Source organism: Talpa europaea (assembly GCF_964194135.1).
Source record: "Talpa europaea genome assembly, chromosome: 9".
Lineage (NCBI taxonomy): Eukaryota > Metazoa > Chordata > Mammalia > Eulipotyphla > Talpidae > Talpa > Talpa europaea.
Genome location: NC_140076.1, coordinates 7,772,539 through 7,800,491, shown reverse-complemented (window position 1 = coordinate 7,800,491; position 27,953 = coordinate 7,772,539). Strand labels below are relative to the sequence as shown.

The 27,953-nt window shown below is 44.6% G+C and overlaps 1 protein-coding gene across 1 annotated transcript in view; it reads right to left on the bottom strand.

Annotated features, from left to right (window-relative positions):
- The window catches only part of FHAD1 (forkhead associated phosphopeptide binding domain 1), a gene marked incomplete at both ends in the record, with an annotated part of 88,250 nt that extends 61,026 nt beyond the window's left edge, over positions 1-27,224 (bottom strand). Inside the window, 5 exons of the mRNA XM_084243557.1 lie at positions 1,489-1,716; positions 4,582-4,691; positions 10,182-10,449; positions 15,994-16,200; positions 27,132-27,224. Of these exons, the coding sequence (XP_084099683.1) occupies positions 1,489-1,716; positions 4,582-4,691; positions 10,182-10,449; positions 15,994-16,200; positions 27,132-27,224 (906 nt within the window). The remainder of the gene's footprint in view (positions 1-1,488; positions 1,717-4,581; positions 4,692-10,181; positions 10,450-15,993; positions 16,201-27,131) is intronic.
- Positions 27,225-27,953: the final 729 nt, after the last annotated feature.

Sequence of the window (27,953 nt, the reverse complement as noted above, 5' to 3'; positions counted from 1 at the left end):
TCTGGGATAGCGCCTACAGGGCCCCCCTGCCTTTGCTGTTTTTTCAAACAATGAAAGTCAAGACAGTCATTTGTTCTTTTAAATATTGGGGAGTGTAAATGTCTACTTGTTCAGGCCTCACTGGTAAGTGACTGCAAAAATCAGGGAAGGCAAGGATCAGGTCTATCTTGTTCTTTGCTGAATTCCCAGAGCCTGGAAGTGGCATGGCCCAGGATCAGCACCCAATAAATATTTATTTGAATGAATGAATGGGTGGATGATGGATGTGTGGGTGGGTGGATCGATGGGTGGGTGGGTGGATGGGCGGGTGGATGGATGGGGGGATGGGTGAATGGATGGATGGATGGATGGATGGATGGATGGGCGGATGGGTGAATGGATGGATGGATGGATGGATGGATGGATGGATGGATGGATGGATGGATGGAGGGATGGAGGGATAGGTGGATGGATGGATGGATGGGTGGATGGGTGGATGGGTGGATGGGTGGGTGGGTGGATGGGCAGATGAGTAGATGAGCAGATGAATAAATGAACAAACAGACAAGGTTCAATCAGAGTTCTCAAGGGCATAGTCTGCCTTCATGGAGCTTACAGTCTCCTGGGAGAAGCTCCTAGGTTCACTGCACACAACCTGTGTCCTTTCTAGGGCACCATCTCTAGGACTGGAGCTGAAACAGGAGCCAGAGAGAAAAGGCCTCACGCATAACCAGGGTTTTAAGCAGCAAATGCACCAAGGGCAGAATTCATCCCGGGCCAATTTCTTTTTCATCAACTTCGTTGAGATATACTCTATCTACAAGATCAACAGCCAATTTTAAAGTGGTTCTTTTTTAAGAAAAAATTATTGTTTAGATCTAGTTTCAAGAGAAAGGCACATGACTGGTAAATCCAGAAATTCCAGGTAGAGAATTTTTGTTTGATGACATTCCCCATAAGTGAGCCAGCAACCGTCTTCACGGTTTGAAAAACACCAAGTGTTTGGGATATGGGGGTTCCTTGTCCTCATGCTCAGCTGCTAGCACACAGCTTGATCTGGCTGGGGTGGGGTGGGGTGAGAACTGGTCATGGAAGTGAGTTGGGGGAAGTAAGACGTGCAGGTGAGAGCATGGGGTCTGCAAGGAGCAGACCTGGTTTGGAGTTGCACCACTACCTCGACCTTGCTGTGCAAGCTGTACCAAGTTCCCAGGCCTTTCTGAGCCCGCTTCAATCTCCTCACTGGTATAACGCTACGTGTCAGATCAAGCTGGTGCACTGAAGCCTCAGTGCTTGCATGTAGTAGGTGCTTAAAAAAAAATCTAATATTCTTAAAGGCTGGGACCTCACCAGGCTGGGACCTCACCTCCCTAATCCCTGGGAGCTGTGTGCTAACCCACCTCGCTATGCTGACTCATCCTCCTCTAGCTGGGCGGCTCCCCAGGACCCACCTGGGAGTTGTTACCTGGGTGTTGACCCTAAACCCCTGACTGACTCGCCTCTGAGTCCTACCTGGTTTTTCAGGTTCTGGATCTCTTTCTGTTTGGCACTGATGTCTTCATCCAGAACCTTCTGTGTGACCACCCTCTCTTGTCTGGAGGTGACTGAGTCCGACAGCTTCTGACTCAGGTCGGCCAATTCATTCTGCAGGTTTGCTATCATGGCGTCTTTGTATTTGGATTCAAGTTCAAAATCTGAGAGGCGGCTGACTTCTTTTCCCAGCAACAGAATTATTTCGTCCTGGGTGGAGGTCAGAAGGGAAATTTACTAGGTGGGGGTCTGGGTGTAGGGCTGAATCCATTAAGAAAATGTCGGTTGTGTTTGTCACTTGGAAAACTCATAGAGACTAGAGTTTGATTAAAATAATACTCCTGTAAAGGCTGTTTACACTTCAGTGGTGAGGAAACTTGCCTTTTGCGTTCAATTACGCTGTCATATTGAGAACAGCCTTTTTACTTGGGAACTTTGGTTGCTAGAAAATTAACTTATATTATTTTTTATTTATAATATTCAGCCTGGCACACAGGGGGCCTGGGAAAGGTAATTAGGAAGATGATATTCTACTTGATCACATTCTGCTTATAATGAGGGCTGTTTTTTAGTTAAAATTTTTTAACATGGTCTGAAATAATGCTTTCTCTCTTTCCTCTTTTCTGGCATCCCCTGCCCCTCTGACTATAAATAAAAATTTATTCCAGGTAACTGAGGCTGGGAAGTAATGAGACAGGAATGGTGATTTGTTTGTGTGGCTCATGCAAACTATAGACTGGAAGGAACAGATGCTGACTGGCTTGGCCCACAGGTAAAAGGAACCCAGTGCTCCAATGCCTCAAAAAAGGAAGAAAATAAACTCTGCAACTAAATAATGTGAACTATCTCAAAAGAGGCTAAAAAAAAACCCCACCCCAAACTTCTTACAGGAAGTCATCAATAAAATGTCAGAAGGGTGGACAAAAATTCCCCAGATGTATTTTCAAGGGTAGTGACAGAATTCTGCTTTGAAAGAGATTTCCGCTCTTGCAACAGTTTTCTGGCTGGTGGAAGGAGGTAAATGGTCAGTTTCAGCCAGTTCATGGCCTGGGGAGCCACCCAGCCAGCCTCAGGAGCTTCCAGCTCCCTGACTGGGTGAAGGACAGGATTGTGGTCATGACTGCACCCGGCTGGCATTGCTGACAGCCGCCAGGAGTCTTTCTGGGGGTCGTTGCAAATGTTCATACAAAAGCTCAAGAAACGAGATCAAACAGATTCCATTCTCCCAGGAAGTTCCCACTTCACACAATTATAAGTCTTTCCAAGCTTCCATGTTCAGTCAGGTGCTCATTAATTATTCATTATTGAGCAGCAACTATTCCAGGCTCTGTACTGGGCCCCGGTGGGTGGAAAGAAGCCTGCAGGGTGTGGTTTCTGCTTTTTCAGTGCCTTCCATGCGCTCTTGGTAGGATGTCAATCATGCCCTGCTCCCTCACATCCCTCCTCCCTGTGTGCCTGAGCCCCATCAGAGATTTCACATATTGGTTCCTGGAAAGGCTCTTGTCTTCTTTTGAAGCATTGACATCCCATTTCTAGGCGTGTGTGCTTGACTTTGTCTTTTCCAACATATGAAGCCAGCCTGCTACAGAAGCCAAACTCCAAGGGAAACAGAAGGGAGAGGGTGGTGGGAGGGGTGGAGGGGACAATTCTGATAACATCATTCCAGCTCCTGGATCTAGCCATACCTAATGCTAGTCGACTTTTAAATTTTCTAGTAGGTAAACTAATAAACGCCAAAAATAAATTTTGGCCTAAGTTAATTTGTTTATCTCCATTGGCACTTGAAGTTGGCACACTGGGGCACACTGGCTCATAAACAGAAAAAAAGGTAAAAATGTGATTTCATTATGTTTATAGTTTAACAATTGGGCTGGATTAAAATACGAATGCTCTGCAGCTTCCGCTAACAAGTGGTGGGGTCTACTTTCTCCACCCCCTAAGTCTGGGGTGAGTCTACTTTCTCCACCCCCTAAGCTCCGACTGTGACTTGTTTGACCAAGAAAATTTGGTGGAATGATGTTGAACAATTTCTAGGCAGGTTCTTAAAAGGCTGTACAGCTTCTGTCTGGCCCGCTAGGAACGCCAAGACCACCACACTATGAAGCTACCTGGGAGGAAAGCTAGGTGCAGAGAGAACCCACAATTCAGGTATCAAGGCTGAGGCCCCAGGCCTAGGGGTGAAGTCATTTAGGACCATTGACCTGACCAAGCCACTGGCCAACTTTAGTTCCATGAGTGAAGTCAGGGGACACCTGCAGAAGAAACTTCCAGGTCAACCTGTAGATGCTGGGAAATCCCAGCTTGCTGTTTTAAGCCATTTGGGGGTCACATATTATGCAGCCTTTGAACCTGGCTTCTCACCTCACGGCAACAGTTAGCAAAGTCTGACACCTGTGTCAGAACCACTTGAAACCTCAAGTTGCAGGTTCCCAGGTGGAACAAGATCCTGGGCAGCTCTGCTCAGTCTGCGAGCTCCTTCCAGCGCAGGCCCTGGGCCTGAAGGCAAGCAAGCTGCTGTTGCACGGCTGCTTTCAGGGTAATTTTCAGGTTGTGCAACCAATGGGCCCCTCCCCAGGACTCCTCAAAATTACCCGTTTTGTGTCCCATTTCTGTTTCACTCTCCAAACCTCTTTGGTACTTCAACAAGCTTTTCTTGGCTCCTTTCTCTCTGGCCTCAGTGTCCACTTCTCACTGTTAGCACTTCTTACTGTTAGCACATTTCCCCATCGCCCGGGGCTGTCCCAGCAGTTGCTGTGCGGGAGTTAGAAGCCCCGGGTGGGAAGTTAACTAGACCTGTGCTTGAATTCCAGCCCTGCCCCCCACACCTCTGGGCTTTTGTTTCCTCAACTGTAGAACGTAGAACGAGGGTGATAAAATCTGTGTTGATGATGGTGAAGATTAAACAAGTGAATTGAATGTCAAGTGTGCGGGACATGGTCAGGCACACAGTAGGTCCTTACTACTTTGTGGTTGTAGGTGTTACCTGGGATAAAATAAGCAGTTACCAAACTTCTGCCCTGCCAGTGGCAGGTCCCTCTTGCTGCTGTAGCTCTGTCCTGCCCCAAGACCCCTCACCTTTTCGTGCTGGCCCAGGTCCTGTTCCATATAAATCTCCCTGGGAATTCCTGCTCCAGGAATTTCCTCAGTCACTGATGGTTCCGACAGGTCCATGGCATTGGCCCACACTAACACATGAGATCAACAGACAGCACAGAGGAGATGGTGAGTTTCCCTGGGGCCTTGAGAACATTTCAGATTAATCTGCACATTCATTTCCCCTGAGATTTGCCTCTTATGTAATTAAAAAGTTACACAGAAATATATAAAAGTTACACAGGATATATCCACAGAAAGGCAGTGAAAACACTCCAGATGTATTGAAAAGGGGAAGTCACCTCATTCCTCTTCCTAGCGTTAGCTGATTCACCGTGAGGGGTCTCTTTCTAGACTTTTTCTGTGCCATGTAAGAGCTTGGGTGAGATCTACATGTACTTAGACCACAGCTGACATTAGGCTGCAGCCCTGGCTACTAGTGTGATGCTTACTTGGTAACTGAAGTGACAGAAGCCAAAGGTTAGGAATACAGCCAGGTCTCCTGAGAAGACATCCCTTCCTCTCTGACTTTTCCTCTGACACTAAACCTTGCAGGATCTAGGTTTAGTTAAAACACATCCACCCACACCCATATGTATCTGCACATGCATACACCTCTTCTTAACAGTGACGTTCAGCCTGGAGGAGGGTCAGAGAAAAGACTCAGGAAAACAAAGGCAAAAGAGCTGATGGCCATGGGTTGGTTATTCATTCTAAGTCTCAGTTTCCATATATATAGCTTAGGGACACAAATAGTCTCTGTATGGAGGGCTGTTATTGAACACAACATGAAATAATGAAGAGCAGGGGTTGGCAGATTATGGTCCTAGGGCCAAACCTGGCCCTCTGCTTGTTTTTGTAAATAAAGTTTTATTGGAACATGGCTCCAGTCATTTATTTACATTTATTTGTGGATGTATTCCAGCTACAAAGGCAGAGTTGACTAGTTGCCAGAGAGAACCTAATATCCACTATGTCTAAATATTTACTGTCTGGCTCTACCACAAAATATTGTTGGTCCCTGATGTAGAACACTGAGCACTAAATGTTCGCATGTTTTATTATTATATCTTAAAAAAAAACAGAAAGGAATTTATATTATAGAGATTTTTCTCCAGCTTTTCACTTGATAATATATAAAATATAGCTTCCAATGTCTGTAGCTATACTGTATTTTTTTTTAGCAGTCTATTGTACAAGACTGTCAAAGTGTATTTAACTAACATCTACTTGATAGACATTTATGTTTCCCTGATTTTTTTTTTTCTAGTTACCCTCAATATTACCAGAACTGTTTATATGATTTTCAGGGGTTCTGGCATTGTTTTATTTGGAGGTTCCATTGTATATCACATCAAACATACCACATCTCATTCACATCAACACTGAATACTTTTTTTTTTGGTGTAGAAACTTTTGAAGGTGATTTCTGTAATTCTGCTTTTGAGATGACTTGGCGAAGTGCTGTATTTTTAATTTTCAACTGATTATGATATCTGGGCAAAGGTTATGCATCCTTGTTTTCCTACAAGTGAGAAATTGAGCAAATTGTTTTCAAAGGTAATGAAACATTAATGACCATTAACATTAATAACGAATGAAGTCACATTGTCACATTTACAAACACTTATTACATCATGCCTTCTTTCTGATTTTGCATTTTTAAAAATGTCGTTTGGAGCCATGATTTTTCCTTCAGGTCCCAAACGTGTCTGTGGCCCCCAGGACCACTGGTGGACATAGCCAGTGGCCTTGGTCTTGGGGAAGGCACAGCTCTGCTTGTTGATCGCCAGCCGTGGAGGGACTCCCAACCACCTCGCTGTCTATGCACCAGAACAGGCTGGGATCACAGGAGAGTTCTACTTGTGCATTTCAATGGGTTGGATTTCCTAGTTGTTTCTCAAAGGCAATAAAACAAACAATCCAACACAATTCTTCCCAAGAGGAAACAAGTAAATTCCTTCAGTTATGCCCAAGTCATTTACCACCTGTGCTGGTAGACACATCCAAAGTCAGACACCACATTTTCTTTATCCATTCATCCACTGATGGGCACTTAGGTTGTTTCTATATCTTAGCAATTGTAATGCTGCAAAGGACATGGGGGTGCACTTCTTTGTTGACTTAATTTTTTTTTGTTCAGAAAACCTTCATTTAGTTCAGTCCCTTCCCTCAGTCCGTTGTGTTCTGAGAGCTGGGTCTTAACTGACTACTGCAGAGTTGTCTAATAGAAAAAGAATACATGCTATGTAATACAATTTAGAATTTCCTAGTAGTCACATTAAAAATGTAAAGAGATGAAATTAACTTTAATAACATTTTATATAACACAATGCATTAAAATATTATCACTTCAACATGTAGTCAGGACCAAAAAAAAAAAAAAAACCTGAGATATTTTACATTCTTTCTCTTTTAGGTACGAAGTCTTTGAACAGACTTATTTTATATGTGTGGTGCATCTCAATTTGGAAGCTCAATTTTCAATGGAAAGACTTGATCCATATTTAGATTTCATAAAAGCTGATAGTTGAAAAGGAGAATCACATTTCTAAGATGTTCCAAGCCTGTTTAAAACCTTCTGATAACTGAATCAAATATTGGTTTTTCAATTTTAATGAATGAAAATGAACCATCTAGTTCCTTGGTCATGTTTCAGGTGCTTACACATGGCTGGTGGCCATGGTACCAGAAAACACAGGACCGGAACCTTTCCCTGGTTCTCCTTTACCAACTACATCCTTTCCTGCCAACACATGCAACTGGATATAAAAAAATGAATAGGTGAGAAGTGAGATTTTAAAAAATAACTTTTAAAATAAATATAAAAAAGGGAAGCATCTTAATTCAATCTTTTTGCTGTTATATTTATATAATGATATCAAACAGTATAAAGTCAAAGTATTATTATGGAAGAAAAGAGCCACCTAATTAAAAAATATCCAGTTTACTAGGAAGATGTCACAATTCCAAACATGCAGGGGCCTAATAACCCCACCTCAAAATAAACAAAGCAAAAATTACCAAATTGTAAGATGGAATGGAAATCTTATCATTATCATGAAACATTTTAATATTCTTCTCTCCATAATTGATAGATCAAGCTCATCAAAAATGTAATTGAAGCTGGGGAAGATTTGAATAGCTCAACCAGACTGATCTCATAGACAAACGTAAAGTCCAGCAATTAATGATGCATGAACAGCATCTAATTTTAAACATCCATATATGCAGTAAGTTTACTGGAGTGGAAGGTGTTTGTGATATATTGTTGAATATTAAAAAGTAGGTTACTGAGGGCCTCCCCGGTGGCACAGCGGGTTGAGTGCAGCGCTGTGAAGCTGTCTACAGTCTCTGCAGCACAGGTTCGATTCCTGGCCGGCTGGGGAGATAACCCACATGGCATGGCAGACCTCTCCTGTCTCGCCCGCTGCTCCCCTCAGCAGTGGATTTCAGTCAGTCTGCCTGTTCTGCTTCCTGCTCTGTCTCTGGTGAATCCTCTAAACCTCCCGTGCCTCTGGCCTGTACCCCAGCTCTTATATAAAAATAAATAAATCTTTAAAAACAACAACAACAACAAAAAGTAAGTTACTGATGTTAGGGTGAAATGATTCTATTATTGGGAAAAATATAGTACATCAGCATATTTTAAGGAGTCACCCGACATGTTTTCTGTTGTCAACAATCCTTCCTCCCGTAAGTTCTTGCCATTAAGACTTGGCCTGGGCCCTTAGTTTTTATTGCCCATGGAAGGAGGAGGGTGACAACAAAGCATAGAAGGGCAGTTTCCTCTCCCCTCCTGGAAAGGTCTGTGTATGAGGAACTGAGGTTTCTCACCAACAGTCATGTGCCTGCGCCATCTTGGAAGTGGATTCTCCAGCCTTCAGATGACCACAGCTCAGAGAGCCCCTGAGCCACTGTCACCCTTCTAAGCTGCTGCCAAATTCCTCACCCACAGACACTGCATGAAACAATACACATTTCCTTTTGTTGGTTTGTTTTGCTTCAGGATGAGCTTAGGGATAATTTATTATGCAATAATTGATAACTGATACATACTGTGTGTTACTTTTACATCAAAAGACAAATACTATCACCCTGTTGTTTGGATGCTGAAATATTTGGAAGACTGCAGATAGGTGTGATTTATTTTGAAATGCATCATAAATAAGACGGAGTCATGAATGAATACGAGGATGGCTAGACAGGTAGATATGCCGTCAAGAGTATAGCAGCCTCCCTGGTGGCACAAGGGGTTAAGCACAGCACTGTGAAGCTATCCGCAGCCTCTGCAGCATGAGTTTGATCCCGGGCCGGCCAGGGAGCTACCCACATGGTGCAGCAGACCTCTCCTGTCTCCCCGCTGTTCCCCTCAGCAGTGTATTTGAGTAGAGCCACCTGTTCTGCTCCCCACTCTGTCTCTAGTGAGTCCTCTCACTCCCAGCTCCTCTGGCCTGTACGCCAGCTATTGTATGCATAAATAATTTTTTTTTTTTAAAAAGAGTGTAGCAGCAACATATTAATGGCAGAATTAGGTGTGGGGTTCTCTGCAAAATTCTTTTTGTTTTACTGCATACTTAAAAATATACAGTAATATTCCATTTATATGGTAATAGTCCATTTATATGGAAATGTTGGGGGAAAATGACTGAATTTCTTAACTTGGGGGAGTGATGACATGAGGGTTCTTTTACTGATGGTGCTCACGAGAGTGACGACATCAGGTTTCACGGACTCCTCCGTTTGTGGTTATGATGGTTCTCTCAGTGGTGGAGGGAGGTAATGGTGTGAGTGTTCCTGATGAGATCCGGGGAGGGTGTGGAGTGTCCGAGAGAGCTGGGGACTCAGCAGGGCCTGGGGCTGGGACACCGAGGCCAGAGAACGGGGCCTCTGACATGAGGAGACCCAGGAGCCACGCCGGGGGCTGAGACACGTGGCAACTCCGCAGGGAGGCTGACAAGCCCAAGAGGACAGAGACAGACGGGAAATCTCCCCAAATGCCGTCAGGGCTCCAAGCTAACCACAGAGGGAAGGAAACCCTGAGACTGTGTGTGGCCCAACAGACCAGGCTGGAGTGACAGTCACTGAGAAAACCATCCTTAAATTTGACTGGAAACATTAGATTGGACGCCCTTGCATCTGTCGCCTCTGGCGGCAATTCTCCCTAATAGGCCTCAGTTTCTTCCCACGTGGAAAATGGTAATAAAACAGTTACACACCTCTTGGGGCTGTTGTGGACAACGGGGGTTCAGCTACAGATATTTCTGCACCTCTGAGACAAAGTGTGCACATTTAAACCCTGGTACGCACTCCTGTCTGTGTGCACACTCACACTCACACTCACACACGCACTTCCCCAGGGGTGAGGGCTGTGCACAGGGGCTGGAGGGACCGGCACCAAGGAGTCAACAGGGGTGCTCAGGTGGCAGCTGAGCTCTCCTTTCTTACTTTCTGTTTATCCCTGTCCCTCCCAGCACCCAACAATTGACGAGGTTGTTTTTAGAATCAGAGAAAATGAGCAAAATGCAAGACCCATTCTCATAACTCTTACCCACCCCCCAGAACAGGGAAGCTGGGGGTACCTTGCTTGATGAAGGGAGCCCCTGGGGAGCTGTCCATCACGAAGGAGAACATCCGCCCGCTGGTGCTCACCGGCCGCTGGTTCGGGCCAGGTGGGGCCATGGTGGGCCTGGGGAACCCCTGGGACCAGCTCCTCTGCATGGGTGTTGGCCGGGCACCCTGATGGAAGGGCATCTGTGGTGGTGAGGATGACTCCTTTGGCCGCTGAGTGGCTCGAGGCGGCTGTGGCCTTGACCAGAGAGTCGGGCCATGCATCCATGGGAAGGAGGCCTGCAGGGCAGACAAGAGGGTCAGGGGCGGTTACAATCAGCTGGGGCGGTTTCCATCCCCTTGTCCCATTTAGTTGCTGTTTCTAGGCCTCAGCTTTATAAGTCACTTCCCCCAGGAAGCCCTCCCAGACTTGCTCTAAGTTGGGGATGGTGTTCTCTGCCCTGGGTCAGTTTGCACACCATCACACCACATTTTACTGGGTTTGCTTCATGCTGGGCAACCTGCCGAGAGATTCACAAGCATCGCCTCATTTAATACACCCGGTGCTCTGTGACGAGCAAGGCCTGGTGACTCTCGCTGGACTACAGACTTGGAAATGAGTTGTTGAGTCGGTCACATGTCACCTCTAAGAGGATCAGGCCTTCTTGCCCATCATGCTCGCCACTGTATCCTCAGCAGCTAGAACAAATGGCTGGCACTGGCAGGGCAGGCCCTCACCTGCTGGGTGAAGAGCGAAAGGGCAGACTCTGGGCCCCGAGTCAGCTCTCAGACCCTGCGGTCTGCTCCTTCCTTTCACATGTCAGACTCCCTGACATTTAGCTTCCATTATCCCCAAAGTCAAGTGCTCTGAATAGCAGGGACCCTGATGGTCTCACCAACATCCAGCACACCCAAGGCTTGGCAGGTGCTCTGTAAATATCTGTAGATGATGGCATGGCATCCTCTGACCTTGTGTGGGTCTGGTCTCAGTGGACGGCACATCGAAACCCGCCCAGCCATGGGGAGGCGCTGCTCAGAGGGGCTGGGCCTGGCTGTCTTGTTTTAAAGCTGTTTCTCCTGGTGCTTGGTGGCTAAACCGGTTATGGCCTGTAGGGGGAGGCCCTCCTTATTCCTGTTTTATAAATGAGGTGTGAGAGGTGAAAGGTGTCCCCAAGTTCAGGTAGATATGGAAAGGGAATGGGATCTGCTTTGAAAACCTCTGTCTGTGTCTGGGTCTCTCTCACCAAGCCTCCCGCCCAACATCTTGGCAGAAAAAACCCAAACTTTTCAAATCTAAGTTCAAAGATTTGCTGCCTATGTTGGGGGGCCTGTTCTTCAGGCTCACATTTGTCCAATCTCCGTCCACCCCTGTCCCAGAAACTTGTTGGTGACAAGGAAACAGGCAGGTGAAAAGCAAGCGTAAGAAAAAGACAGACAGTGCAGGTGTTAAAGTCAGAGCTATCAAGCTATCGCCAGCCACTGCAGCATGAGTTTGATCCCCAGCAGGCCAGGGAGCTACCCACATGGCGCAGCAGACCTCTCCTGTCTTCCGCTACGCCCCTCAGCAGTGTATTTCAGTCAATCTGCCTGTTCTGCTCCCCACTCTGTCTCTGGTGAATCCTTTCACCCACCCCCACACCTCTGGCCTGTACCCCAGTTCTTGTGTGCATAAATAAAAAAAAAATCTTAAAAAAAAGACTCACATTAAAAGCTAGGCTGGACTTCTGGGCTGGACATGTTAGAAAGTCCTTGGAGTTTGGGGGTCAAGGTCAGTTACCAAGTCTTTAGATATTCCAGTTTAAAAACATGTGCCAACATCTTCTTCCTTTCCCTCTTTCCTTCCTTATCCTCTTGCCATATGTTACAGAGTTGTTTTATGGCTTTATTTTTGAGGAAGCATATGTTATATTTCTGATTTCTTCCAAGTTTCCTTTAAAATAGCCGGTTGTCAGCCACCTGGATTCGGGGGACCACACCCTCTGATGTGTTTCTGATAAGCTTGAACAATCACCGGTCAATGATTAACTCAAGAAATCACACTTTTTTTTTTTCAGCTTGTCTACTTGTTCTTTGTGTTCTCTCTAATGTGTTTCTAACCCCATAAAGGGTGCAGGTTGAACGCAACAGGCCACCTGGATTCTGCCAGCGAGCCCCAGAGGCTGTGGCAGGGCGGGAGCCAGGGCTGGCTCTTGGAGAGCTTGTTGTGTGCCCTGCCCTCTGTGAGTTATACCAAGGCCGTGAAAGCTGTGGATCACTGTGGAGAGAAGCCACCAGGTGCCAGAGCCCATGCGGTGCCCTTCACAAGTGTGACCCCATCACCAGAACAGTCTCAGGATGGGGGAAGCATTTTTACCCTCGTTTTGTGAATTAAGAAACTGAAACTCAGAGGGGTTAAGTGACTTGCCCAAAGTCCCACAGCCAGAAGTGGGGATGCTGTTTGATTCCAATGCTCAAGCATTGGAGTGTCTGGGTTATTAGAAGTCATGATTTATGCCTTCTTTCCATACTGGCAAAGGAATCTTAGGTGACTGGTTAGTGAAGAATAAGAAATTTTCTGAGTTAAAAAAAAAATAAGAGAAATAGATGGTGTGAGAAACCACAGTACATCAGCCAATTGGAAAAGGGATTATTTAGGAGCCTGACAACTTGCTTAGAGATATGTTATTAATATGTTATCAATATGCTGCACCTGGGAGGCAGCTCGAGGACCCCACCTGCATCTAGGTGGATCTATGCCCTGTTTGTGCTGCACTGGGGGTCAGCAGTGCCCACTCATGAGAGCTGATCATTAAATGTTCTGGAATTTTGTAAGCTGGCTGATAAACACAGCCATTCATAAAATTAAATTATAGAAGAAACTATATTTTATAATATATTTTATATTTTATAATCATCTCTGCACACTGGAGAGGCTGCAGAACAACCCCCTACCCTGCCCCCATCTCTTTCCAGCCCTGCTTGGCGATGCTTCCCTGTAGCCTGAAGTCAGTCATGAGGAGAATATTTATACCATAGAAATTGGGAGGCGCTATAAATCAGAACTTGTGGTTTTTTTTTTTATTGTTTGTTTGTTTGCTGACTGTCTACACTTAAGAAGGTGATGGAGAAAATGTTAGCAATGCAGATTATAAAAAAGCACGTCATGTCTGCAGTCATTATGTTGTGAGTAGCACCAAAAGTCGAGGCTTTCCAGGACTGAAAAACTATAATCTAATGCATCAAAGAAATCACTTGGGTCGTTGATGAACACGTGCAGTTCCGATGCACATCTTGCTTAATTTGCTTTTGCCTTACTCATACCGGCAAACAAAAATATCCACCAATGTTCAGACTGGGAACTCACTTGTTGGCCACTCGCAGTGGTAAACTCGATACCGACAAGGGATCATCCAAGCGCTTGTCCAGGCCGGTGACACTCCCTGTGAGTCAATGGGCCATGTGGAATTCGCAATACAGAGCATTATAGATTTTACTATTATTAATTATGGAGAATGTGCTATACACTCTCTGCATAGCTAAACTGTACACGACAAACTCAAACTTTTCTTTCCCAGAGAAAAATACTGGCGAGCCTATCACTGGCTGTGCCCAGCACCAGCCCGGTACATTCTATCCTGTAGGTGTTGACTGAGCCAAGTGGTCAGCAATCAGGGTATAAGTAAGAGGACCTTTGACTTACTCTAGGACTAGGGTGGGGAAAATGTTCAGAAACCTGGCACGTCTCACAGTAAGAACTAATCCCAAGTGGAAGGGCGGGGCATTCTTTTGGGAAGTGAGCTAGAGGCCAAGGGTAGGAGAGTTTGAACAATGAAATAGAAAACGCAGTATTGGCTTATCACCCGAAGGACACAGTGGATATACACTGGCCCATGCTGATGCAAACACCAGCTCGAGTAAATCAATGGGGAAAAGAGACGCTCTTCCTTACAGAAGGATCCTCCCTCTGTGGATATGCCCTCCTGCAGGCGCTGGGGCTAATGCCCACTGTCGCTGCCCCTCTCCCCTCTCCTTTGCTGGTGGGCTACACACAGACTTGCTTCCAAAGCAGAGAGCATGAAGTGAGAAACAGTGACTTTACAGTGGAGAAACTTGGCACACACAGCTTCCTGGAAGAAGAAGCTAAGCTCCCCAAGGATACATGCAGATATAGGGGATCCCTGTGTGGTTTGCTTTGCCCACAACTGCACTCTAATCGGAGAAAAGCATCTGATAAACCAGGGAGGATATTCTCCAGGCTACCTGGAGACACCCTAGACTGGAAATCACAGACATCAGCACTGGAGGCCAGCAGGGGCGCCATTGGCACCAGGGCAAAGAGCCTGCACCTCAACAGCTCCTGGACGGTTGCCAGCATTCAAAAAGGGGTCATGATGCTAAGTCCCCAAGAAAGGATAAATTATGTTCAGAATTTGCAATGCCAGAAATCACATCGTGTATTCTAGAGCACAGACCGCCAGTTTAAATATTGCTATTAGGTCTTGGAGCTTAAAGAAGGTGACTTTGAGCTGCTCACAAAGTTGTTTATTTGGATTTTCACTAGTTTGGCTACTTTCTGTAAATCTATTTTACAGTTTTTTTCTTTCCTTTCAAGTTCTAATTAGTTTCCTGGTGAGTCCATAAAATAGGAAATAGAGTTTAATGAGAAACACCCAGTTTTGCACCCCAAATTAGGAGTCCTGGCCTGGAGTGATCTGCAGAGTGGTTCTGACTGGGGGGAGGGTGCCATCTTGAGAGCCCTGATTACTCCAGCCTCTGGGTCAGGAGCCCCTCCTCCTGCTGCCAGGCTCCTGCTGCATTCCAAGCACAAACAGGCTTTGATGTTGCTCCAAGCGGGTTAAGGCAGTTGGGTAGCAACAGCAAAAAAAACCTGGCCCAGATTTTCACAGCTAAATGTGGATGGGGCATCCCAGCTGGGCAACTTGAGGGAGCTCTAGCCAAGAGGAGCCTAGATTTAGGCTGCTCTGGGCCCCCAACCCCAGGGTCCTGTCTGGATCCTCTCCATTGTATTTATTTATGCTCAGACGCCTCCAGGAAAGCCCTGTAAGCCTCACAGGCTTTCGTCTATGCAGAGTGCTTGGCACTGGGGGGTTAGGACGCGCCCCTTCTGTCGGAACACAGGGAATGGATAGGAATTGTGTATTCGCCATCAATGAGCTCGACCATCAGCCTGCAGGGTCACTACTGTCACCGGCCCTACCCTGTGGATTATGAAATGGAGGTTCCGAGGTGTCTAATGGTTCATTTGAGAGCGCACTGCGCAAGCAGGTGGCAGATCTGGGATTCTGACCAAGCTTGGGTCCCTAACACCCTGTCCTGCCTCCCGGCCGCTGTGTGTTCCCGTGATTGAGCAGACACCGGCATGTTTCGCGTTACATTTTGCTGAAACTGGGGCGGGACCCTAGGCCGTGATCCCTGGGACGCTCTGATGGGGTAGAGTAACAGGTGCTGGGGCTGAGCATCCCCTCAGGACGCACACACCGCTGAGGCGCCTGACAGCTCCGCCCCGGCCGCAAAGCAAGGACTGGACAGCGCGCTGACCTGCCTACAAAGAAGCACCTGCTGTTTCCAGAAGCAAACACCTGTTGGGACAACGCTGGGGTTGCATGGCCTCCGCGCCCTTCTGGCATGTAATTCCAAGGAATGCCCAGCAGATCTCCCGAGCAAGCGCTTCCCCCCCCGACCCCGCAGGTCCGGCCAGAGCTTGCGGGCACCGAGTCCCCAGGCTGCAGCCAGTGCCCAGCGGCGAGCATCCATCACCCGGGCAGGTCTCCACCCTGCGGCCCCGTCTGAGTCCCCCGCTGCACCCAAGTCCCCCACAGCGCGGCCCCCCACTCCGGGACTCACCGAGGATGGGTTTTCCATGACCAGTTCATAAGCCAGCCCTCCAGACCCAAACTTCAGGACGTCTCCAGGTAACAGCTTCACAGCCACATTCTGAATGTGACACTCGTTGACGAAGGTGCCATTGCGGGAATTGAAGTCCTGGAGAACAAAGCTGCCCTCGGCCTCGTTATATTCAATGAGCGCGTGATGGTTGTCGATGTCAGCAGACTGCAATGGAAGAGTTGGAGGGTCATGGCCAGGGAGCAGGAATAACGCTGGGGCTCCTGAGCTAGGTGTCACCTGCACTGCTGCCAGAATGCGGCACACGCCCCGCATCACCAGGTTGCGGATCAGAGATGCTAAGTGAGGCCACACACCTAGTGCTTGGTGGGGCTGGGATATGTGATTTGTCTGACTCTAGACCCCAAATAGGTGTCCAGAATGTTGGGGGGCACAGAATCAGCACAGAGACAGAAGGAACTTGGGGGAGTCTAGATGGGGCATGAGTTTGGCCAGGGAACTGACCACTTTCTGCACCCCACATAGATAGGCTTTGGGTTGTCTTGAGTGGCAAGACTTAAAGCACAAAGGGTCCAGATAAACCAGAGAGGCCAGTTGCCAAGTGACAACTGTCCATTTTCTTGTAAGGAAAACACCAAATTTATGGCATAGGATGTGGGTCATTAAGGGGAGGTTCTGTAAGTGATTGCTGTTCGCTCATTTGTTCTATTCATTTAAAAAATAACATGTTTTTCTTATTATTCATGAAAATGAGAACTTTAGAAAATGAGAGTGCAATATAAGTCTAACACAAGCAGAAGAAAAAAAATTAAGAACAGAAATAAGTGAAATAAAAAAAGAGGAAATCAATAGAGAAGACCAATGAAGCCAAAGCTGGTTGTTTGGAAAGATCAATAAAACTGACAAGCCTCCAGCAGACTCATCAAGAAAAAAGAAAGAAGATACAAATTGCTAAAATCAGGAATGAAATACATGTCATCACCACTGCTCCCATAGACATTAAAAGGACAAATTATGAAGGGAACATTATGAATAATTCTATGGCCACAAATTTGATAACAGATTAAATGGATAAGTTTCGTAGAAGATATAATCTGCCAAAACTTGCACAATTAGATAATCTGAATAGGCCCACATCTACTAAAGGATTTGAATCAATAATTAATAATCTTCCAAAACAGAAAGTACCAGACACAGATGATTTTGTTAATGAATTCTATTGAACATTTAAAGAAGAAATTACACCAGTTCCCTACAATCTCTTATAGAAACTAGAAGCAGAAGGAACGTTTTGTAATTTATTCTATGAGGCCAACTTTTTAAAAAATTCTCAAACCAGACAAATAAGGGAAACTGCAGCTTAATATCTCACATGAACATAGATGTAAATTCCTCAACAAAACATTAGCAAATAGAAACCATGTATAAAACCATGCCACAACCAAGTGAAATGTATTCCAGGTGTGCAAGGTTGGGTTTTTTTTTTTTTTGAAAATTAATGTAATTCATCGCATCAATGGGCTAAAGAAGAAAAACCATACGATGATATCAATGAAGAAAGAGCACGTGACATAACCCAACACCCATTCATAATTTTAAAAAATCTTGGCAAATTAAGAATGGGGGGAGTTTTTTCAACCTTGTAAAGTAGAAGTCCTAACACTACAAAAAATCAATCCAAGTCCTAACACTAACATCATACTCAATAGTGAGAGCCAGAAATTTTCCTATTAAGATCAGAATAGGGCAAAGATGACTGTTTCATTTTCAACATTGTACTGGATGTTCTAGTTAATGCAACAAGAAAAGGGAATGAAGGAAGAAATAAAACTGTCTTGACTGTCTGTGTAGAAAATCTCAAAGAATAAACCAAAAAAAAAATAAAACCACTGGAACTAATAAGCAACTATAGCAAGGTTGCAAGATACAAAGTTAATATACGGTCAATTGCTTTCCTAGGTATTTGCAATAAGCAACAGGAATGTGACATTAAAAACACAATATCATGTACATTAGTACCCCTCCAAAAGTAAATAGTTATAAATCTAACAAAATATGCATAAGCTACAGCTGAAGAAAACCACAAAATATTGACAAAAGAAATCAAAGAAGACTTAAACTAATAAAAAGACATAAGTACTCATTTATTTTAGACACACATTTGAAGCATTTCGATTGATAATTGCCCAAAACAGGAAGCAAGCAAGCTGTCCTTTAAAAGGTGAATGAATAAACAAATTGTGATACATCCAAATAAAAAGAAATGAGCGGGGCCTCCCTGGTGGCACAAGGGATTAAGACACAGCTCTATGAAGCTATCCGCAGCCACTGCAGCACGAGTTCGATCCCCAGCCAGGGAGCAACACACATGGCGCAGCAGACCTCTCCTGACTCATCCCCTGCTACCCTCAGCAGTGGATTTCAGTCAACCTGCCTGTTCTGCTCCCCACTCTGTCTCTGGTGAATCCTCTCACTCCTCACACCTCTGGTCTGTACCCCAGTTCTTGTATGCATAAATAATCTTTTTTTTTTTTTTAAAAGAAATGAGCTATCAAACCAGGAAAAGACATGGAGGAACCTTAAATATATATTGCTTAGTGAAAGATGCCAGTCTGAAAAGGCTACAAATGTATGATTTGCACTGTAGAAAATTCTGGGGGAAATAAGATAATAGAAATAGTAAAAACATCAGGGGTTGTTTTAAGTGCTCAGATCAGAACAGGTTGGGATGAACGGGTGGAACACAGGGGATTTTAGGGCAGTGGAATCATCCTGTAAGCTACTATAATAGCAGATACTTGTCATTACATCTTTGTCAAAACTCACAGGGTGTACAACATAATATAGACTACAGGCTTTAGTTAATAATAATATCTCAATATTGACTCGTCATTTGTAACAGGTACTGCAAACATGGAGAGTGTTAATAAAAGGGGAAGCTGTGTGTGTCTGGGAAAGCTGTACTATTTGCTCCATTTCCTATAAACCTTAAACTGTTCTAAACAATAAAGTATTTTACAAAACATTAAAACACATTAGTTCTTTGGCAAATGCTGCCCACGTCACTTTCATCACCATTCCCACTGATCACATGTCTTGGTGCTCTACCCCTTGCTAACCCACCAAAGAGAGAAACTCTGTGAGGCCTTTGTTTTTCTCTTCCCAGGACTCGGTACTTTCGATTCCTCAAAAGCTTTCAAGCCATTATTAAGAAATCAAAGCAAGCAGGAAGTTTTGAATGAGTCCACAAAATGGGAAGTGTCTGCCAAATGTTAGGCCAAGAGAGAGCTTCCTAGGGATTCCTCACAATACAGCTGCCTCCTCTGGAAAATTGCTAACAGGTACTACTAGACAGAAGCCCTTCTGTTAATGTAGGCTGGGTGTTGAGCTGAGCTGTCCCACTGTGACAGAAGCTGTTGTTGTTGTTAACTAAGCTGCTTTGAGGTTTTCCGGAGCTGGGCATTCGGTGTGCATCTCCTCACTTCATCAGCATCACAGCCCCATTACTATCCCCTATAGATGGAGACTATAGACTCAAAAGGTAAAGTGAGAGGTCAGTGTAACCCTGATACCAAAAACTGACATTTCAACAAAAGGGAACTATAAACCAATATCTTCTCATGGACACTGATGCAAAAACCCTCAACAAAAGCCACTAGCAAATTGAATTCAACAGCATGTTATAAGAGTTATATACCATGACCAAGTGGGATTTATTCTAGGAATGCAGGATTGCTGGTTCAACATATAAAAATCAATCCATGGAACACATCACATTAACAGAAAAAAGGGGGAAAGACAAATAGGGCTATCTGATGCAGAACAAGCATTTGACAGAATTCAAAACTCTCTGATGATAAAAATAGTAAACAACTAGGAATAGAAGGATATTGTCTCAACAGAATGAAGACCCTGTGTGAATCGCCCGCAGTGTACTCAATAGTGAAAGTTTTCCCTCTCAGATCAGGAACGAGATAAGGATACCTGACTTTGCCACTTCTATTCAAAATAGTACCGTAAGTCCTAGCCACTGCAGTCAGACAAGAAAAAGAAAAATGCACTGAATTTGAAAGGAAGAAGTGAAATCATCACTGTTCACAGATGACATCACACACACACACACACACACACACACAACCCTAATGATTCCACACACCAAAAACCCTATTAGAACTGATATACCAAGTCAGTAGTAAAGTTGTGAGATACTAAATCAACATGAAAATCAATTGCATTTGTACACACTGACAATGAACAATCTGAAAAGGAAATTATGAAAAAAAAGTTTCATTGGTGATAGCAACAAAAGAATACAATACTTTGGAACAAGCTTAACCAAGGTGGCCAAAGTTTTATATGTTGTAAAGAACGAAGCATTGCTGGGAAAAATGAAAGAAGACACATGCAAACAGAAAGACATCTTGTGTTCATGGATTGGAAGATTTAATATTATTAAGATGTTAATATTATTATTATTTTAAGATTATTTATACAAGAACTGGGGTACAGGTGAGAGGCATGGGAGGGTGAGAGAATTCACCAGACACAGAGTGGGGAACAGAACAGGTAGACAGACTGAACACATTGCTGAGGGGAGCAGTGGGCGAGACAGGAGAGGTCTGCCACGCCATGTGGGTATCTCCCTGGCCGGCTGGGGATCGAATCTGCACTGCAGGGGCTACAGACAGCTTCACAGCACTGCACTCAATCTGCTGCGCCACCAGGTAGGCCTAAGATGTTAATATTATTAAAAAGGATCTACAGATTCTGTGCAATCCCAATCGAAATCCCAGTGGCATTTTTTGCAGAAGTAAATTATCCATCCTGAAATTCACATGGAATCCTAAGGGACTGAATAGTCAAAACAAATCTGAAAGCAAAAAAGAAAGCTTGGAGGTCCTGATTTAAAAACTTATTACAAAGTTATGGTAATCAAAATAGTGTGGTACTGACAAATAGACCAATGGAATAAAATAGACAGCCCAGAAATAAACCTTCACATGTATGGTCAAATGATCCTGACAAGAGTGTCAAGACCATTCAATGGGGAAAGGACAGTCTTTCAACAAACAATGCTGGGTAACTACCAAAGGATGAAGTTGGACTTTTCACATTATACCAAATTAAAAAATTAACTGAAAATGCATAAAAGACCTAAATGTATAAAAACTAAAACTATAAAACCTTAGAAGAAAATGGACGGTAATGGCATTTACTGCACTTTCAGCTCATCCAGCCACCTTTCTCCATGTTCCATGGCTTTGACCCTACTGATTCCTTGGAAAAGTCCTCAAATGGGTCCCCTAATCACCCCCCCTCCCCTGCCACAGCAATAGCCCAAGCATTGGAGTATGAACTGGGGTGGGCAGAATGGGCCCTCATTCCTGGAACCTCCCTTACATGGCACAAGGGACACTGCAGAAGTCAGAGTTACTAATCTGTGATTTGGAGATGATCCCGGATAATTCCGTGCTAACCTAACAACACCTAATTTAAAAGCAGAGAACAGTTTTCCAGCTGAGTTGGGGAAATGAGTCACAAGGGGAGGTGGAGATTGTAAACAAAAGAGGCCTCCACCCACTGCTTCTAGCTTTGAAGATGAAGTGGCCAGGGGCTGTGGAATGTGGGCGACCTTTGGAGGTCAGGAAGGGCCGCCCACCGCCCACCAGCCAGGAAGTGGGGAACCTCAATCCACAGCTGCAGGGACTGAATTCCACCAACTACCTCAGTGGACCAGCAAGTAGATTTACCCCAGAGACTTGGGATAAGCACGTAAGCCTGTCAAATCTTTGATTTTGACCTTGTGTGGCCAGTTGAGTCTACCCTGATTGCTGACCTACAGAATGTGGGCGATAATACTTTTGTCTTAAGTGGAAAACAAATAGAATGATCGAAATGAACCAGGCACTGTTCTAAGCAGCTCACCGTCTTCAGGCTCCTAGAAGGTCAGTCATGATTCTGGTTACACCTACAGACCTCACCACTGAGAATGGCGTCACTGGTCTGAGACCCCTCATGGTGGGGGTGAGGTGCAGAACCAGGCTTAGGATCAGCTGTCTGGCACCCAGGTCACACACTGGTCCCTCGAGGCCGCTTCACCTGTTCTCCCACCCAAATAACAAAGACAAGCCATTTCTCCCCAGTTTAAAAGCCTTGTGGGATTTGCTGGGGTAGGGAGGGTACGTTCCATCTGCAAACAAGAGAAACGTGTGTTCAGCTGGCTTACAGGTTGCACCAAGGAGGCCTTTCCTCCCTGGTCAAATTATTCACCAAGCCCCTGCAGACCTTGCACATGTGGTTGCAACACCCGGCAAATCCCCAGGCTTCTCTTTAAAGAGGCAGCTCAAGCTTGGTCTCTGCGGTGTTCCCGTGCCCCCAGACAGGAGTCCTGTGGGACTGCTCCAGCACCTGCGCACCTCTTCCCTGGAAAATGAGGGTCAACGATTCCTCTTTACCCAAATCCCCCACTAGATGGTGCAGCCCTAGTGGGGTGAAGGAGGATCATGAGAAAAGTCATTTCATGTTTATTGAAAATCCTCACTTAGGATTTCACAGTATAAAGTCTCCCTAGCTTAGTCAGCTACCTTGTTAACTCACAAGGAACTTCAGATATTTAGAATTTTAGATGTTCCCCCAAATCTAAATCTACACCCTGGTCAAGAAGGTGGTGGTTGGGGGAGAAGTACTTGTTGGATGTTCTCAAAGAGAGGTGTTGGAACCAATTCCCTGAAATTCCTCCCCCACCTGAACCCCAGAGCACAGAGGTGTGGTGCTGATGTGTATGTGGATTTATTTTTTGGCTCTTGATTCTATTTCATTGATTCGTGTATGTCGAGGGCAGGAATGGCCACTGAGCAGGTTTTCAAACCCAGCAGACCCGGTGAAGGGGGAGTCAGAGTCCTGGAGCCCTCAGTGGCTTTTTTGCAGGCTTTTATTGGGGTTTACCAGGTACACAGCAGGCAGGGGTGCCCCCAGCAAATCCTCACTCTATCTGGGCTCTCTGGCCTTCTCTCTGCTTCTTTTCTTCGCTTCAGTTCGTTCTTGGCTTCTGCTGGCGTCCCCGTGACGGCTGCCCTTATAAACTCAGTCTCTCAGCCCAGGTGTACCCACTTCAGGTGCCCGCCATCAGGCATGCATTCAGGACCACAGGGTTCCCTCATCTATCCTAATGGCGGGAGGGCAGAAAAGCCTGATACTTTTTCCTTACCCTATGGTGTCCCTATATTTGTGTAGGGGCTCAGGTTTGACGGGAACTGTTATACTATGAAAAGCTCAACAGTGGTTGACTTGTGATATTTCTTCACTCTGGCAGATTGTAACCCCTTGATCAGTAGCATGTAAAAGCCACATTCAACTCTAAAAACCATAGTTCACAAGTGACATCAAAAATTACACAAACTATAATTCACAAGATTCAGTTCTGAAATGAGCAAGTTCGAGGTTTTCTAGCCCACTGAGAAATGAAATCTTCCCTTTGCACTTGGCAATCAGGGTCTCCCCCTTGCTCAAAATCCTTCAGTGCTTTCTTCTCCTTACTCCTCAGATGAACACCAAGTCCTCTGGGTGGCATGAAGGAGGTCCACTTGCCTCTTAGCTCTCTTGCCCACTCTACTTCTAGACATACTGGTTTTCTCTTAGTCCCTCGAATGCGCATATTCTCTTCCACCCCAGGACCTTTGCACATGCCACTCCCTTCTCTGCTTGTCCAGTTGAGTCCTCTTTGCCCTCCATATTCCTTTCCTTTGGGTGCCCAATGCAGACATGGAAACAAACACACCTTTGTTGGGTCCTCTGACGTATGTCTCTCTCCTAACTACTGCCTGATTTCAGGGACCTTGCCTGATCCTGCCATTGCTACATCCTGGGCTTGCCTCTGCACTAGGCGACAGGTAAATATCTGTGGTGTGACTGAATGAGTATAATAACAGCAAAGCCCAGGCTGGCTAAAAATGGCTTCCAATTGCTACTAGGGAAACCGAACTCCATACAGACTGGAGGGAAAACCCTGCAAATATCAATAATGATTTTCCCTGAGTCCTAAGATTACAGGTGACTTTTGTTTTCTTGCTTATATTTTGCTTTCTCCCAAGTTTTAAAAATCAAGAAGCATGTGATTACCATTCATGATCAGCACAAGTGATATCAAAATATTATGATCTCAACCATCAAAACAATGCGTAGCCACGCAAACTCTTTAGAAGCACAACTTCTTGTTCTTTAAGATTTATCCAGTAAACAAAACAGTCTTCTTTATTTGCTAGATATAACCTCTGGGTAATTTCAAGGGTGAATTTTTTTGTATTATATATTTTTTGTATTATATATTGTATTATACATTCTACTGTAATTATTGAGTAGAATGATTTTTTGTGGCACAAATAACATAAATTATAAATTGACTGATGAATTATTACTCAGAGTAGCTGGGAGCTGATCAAGGGTGATTCTTCTAATCAGAAGAGGCTAATGAAGTCAGCAAAGAGGCAGTTTTCACCTCCTCCTGTCTTATAAAACTGGAAGATGTTGTCAAGTCTGCAGGTTTCAATTTTTCAGAGCAGGCTGTGTTCCCACAGCCCTTCTGAAAGCATAACTCCTCTCCCAAATCCATTTAAGCCTGGGAAGAGGATTTATCTGAAAGATAGAAGTGCCCATCAAAAACCTATTCACAAAACATTTGGCAACTCATGTATCATCTGTTCTCCAGGGAGCTAATATAAACTTACCCTTCTGCAAATGCAGCCGATTCCTTCATAAATCAGTGTGATTGCTGCTGGCCGTGGCCACTTTCTCCTTAAATGAAGTCCAAGGAGCAGTGAGCAGTCAATCATTTTTATGTAACAAATGCAACTCAATTCTTGTCTATATAATAATTTTCCACATTAGTTCCCTTTTCCAAACTGTTAATATCTGTGACTCATCTCAGCGCTAATCTCAGATTCTTCTCCAACTCCTTTTTTTTTTTTTTACAAGATGGTAATAATGATCATGGTGCCACGTGCTTAGTACCGAGTGCTGCGCATAATCATCCTGTGAGGTGAGTTGTGGACAAACAGGGAAAATGAATGCAGAGTATTTAAATAGTTCGCTTGAAGTCATATAGCCAGAGAGTGGCCTGATGAGATTTCAACTCAGTTCTGCCTATCACCCACACCTGGGCTTTTAAAAATGACTATGGTGTCAGTTTCAAAATAGAGGTCTCTGTCTCTACTTTGGCTAGACAGGAGGTAAATCTACCTAAAATCTACCCTTGCCGTGATAAGGAAGAAATTGCAATTCTTTTTCTTTTTCCCACTTCATGTACTGAACAAATTTTTCTGTGTCCTTGTAGGGAGATCAAAACATAGATGATGGGCCTCCCCGATGGCGCAGCGGTTGGGTGCCGGGTTGCAAAGCTGCCCGCAGCCTCTGCAGCATTGGTTTGATCCCCGGCTGCTCCCCGGCTACCGGAGGAGGGTCCCACATGGCACGCAGACCTCTCCTGCTGCCTGCTGCTCCCCTCAGCAGTGTACTTCGGGCCTTCTGCCTGCTCTGCTCCCCGCTCTGACTCTGGTGAATTCTCTCACCCTCCTGCGCTTCTGACTGTACCCAGTGCTTGAATAAATAAATAAATAAATATTTTTAAAAAAACATAGATGAGAATCACAAAAAGAGAGGTCCATTGAGTTATTTTTAAATCTTTGGAATTTATGGTAAAAACTCTCAGAAAATTAGGAATAAAGTAGGGAACTTTCTCAACTTGATGAAAACATCTACAAAACCTGTACAGTTAACATCATACATAATGGTGGAAGATTGAGTGCAAATATAAGGGAACAAGCAAATATAAAGATTTATATTGCTCTTGTCACTCTTATCAGCAGAGTACTAGGAGTCCTAGCCAGTGCAATAAAACAAGAAAAGGAAATTAAAGTCATCCAGGTCACAAAATGGGAAATAAAACTATTCTTATTTACAGATGACATGATTGTTTATGCATAAAATCCCAAGAAACCTACAAAAATTCTTCTAGAAAGTTCAGTTAAAGTTGCAAGTATCAACAAATGAATGGTTACACAATGGTGGTATATTCATGCCATGGAATATTACTCAGCAATAAATAGGGACAAACTAATAACCTAAATGGACTCCAGGATGAGTGGGGGAAAAACAATCTCAAAAGGTCACATATTGTATGATTCCATCATGTAACATTTTCAAAATGATAAAAATTTTTGAGTTAGAGAAGAGATTACTGGTTTCAGGATTTGGGGGTATCGAGAGGTAGTACTATGAAGGAATATCCCAAGCGAGAGCTTGATGATGGAATGGGTCTACATTTGATGGCTCTACATGAATCCACACAAGTGATAAAACACTTAGACCTGTACACACACTCGATCAATTCCCTGGTTTTGATATTGCTATAGTTACATAACATGTAATCCATTGGAGGAAACTGGGAAACCATCCCGAACACCTCTTTCTCACCATGTCCCATTTCCTGCTTTCCTATTTTGAAATTTCTTGTGAACCTACAATTATTTTAAATAAAATTTTTAAAAAATCTGTTGAGTGAGGTCAGAGAGAGACCTGTTTTTCATAGTTACAGATTTTCTTTCCGTTTCAGTATTTTAACCCTTTTTAATATTTAGAAGGGTTCAAAGTCACTGTTTTTATGATTCCTTTCTCTCGTCCAACTTCCTTGGCTGTCAGTGAGCTGAGGCGCTGGACCAAACCACAGCTAACTAGAGAATAAAGTGAAAGAACATTGGGGCTAAGCCCAGGGCTTACCCTGATTCACAGCTTGGAGGAGGGTGGTGAGCTCGGAGTGGTCCAAGCTCTGGAAAGGGTGAGAGGCCACTGCCCGAGACCAGCCCTCCAGGCCCGACCCACCTTCCAAACCACCCATCAGGCTGCAGGGGACGATGCGGGGGGACATGGCCGACATGGGCAGCAGAGGACAGAGAGCTCGTCCTACTTCCCATCAAGCGCCTTTCCACTGCCTGTGCCAGGGAAAGCTATCCATTGGCACATGGTTACTTAGGTGGCATATCACAGGGGGGTGTGTTTCAAAAGGCGGTGGGGTCCACAGAACAACCAGGATTTTTGGGAGAGGATTAGGGGATGGAGAGGGTAGGGAATGGGAGGAAGAATCTTACCTCTAAAACAAGGTCTGAGTCTTTGTGCCTGCCAATCGTAGTACTTTTATTCAGGACAAAAAAACCATCTGTGCTCTTTAGATAGGCTTTCATGCTCTCTGCTTGCCCTATATAAAGGCAGAAAAATTGCATTAGAAATTGCAGTCCTCTGACACTCAGTAATGTCATATTTAGAGGGAATGGAAGACATCATGACATCCAGGGGTTGAGTCAGCAGAGGTAGGAGTGGAGACATGGCCTTAACAAGATCACAGTTATGATTCTGCACATTTTGAAAACTATTGTTTTATTTATTTTTTTATTTAATAATATCATTTTTAAAAGATTTATTTATTTACGTATAGAAGAACTGGGATGTAGGCCAGAGGTGCAGGGGGTGAGAGGAGTCACCAGAGACAGAGTGGGGTACACTGTTAAGGGGAGCAGCAGGTGAACAGGAGAGGTCTGCTGCGCCATGTGGGTCACCTCCCTGGCCTGGGATCGAACTCAAGCCTTAGTGGTGAAAGTGCTGAGACATCACCCTAGGCCAACTGGGAGGCCCTGAGACAATTGTTTTACCATAGGTAAGCTTGGTTCTGATAAACAAAGGAAGCCCTTTATGTAACTCAGCACAGACAAACAATAGCTAGTACAATCCCATGGGTAATTCCTCTGATAACTTAATTATCTTCAGATCATTAAGATTAATCTTAACCTTTCCATTAAGATGAGTATGACCCATCATATATCGACTGTCACTATTCTTAACCTACCACTTACCAACTCTGAGATCTTGAGCGAGTTACTCATCCTCTTTCTATGCCTCAGTGTCCTCATCAGTAA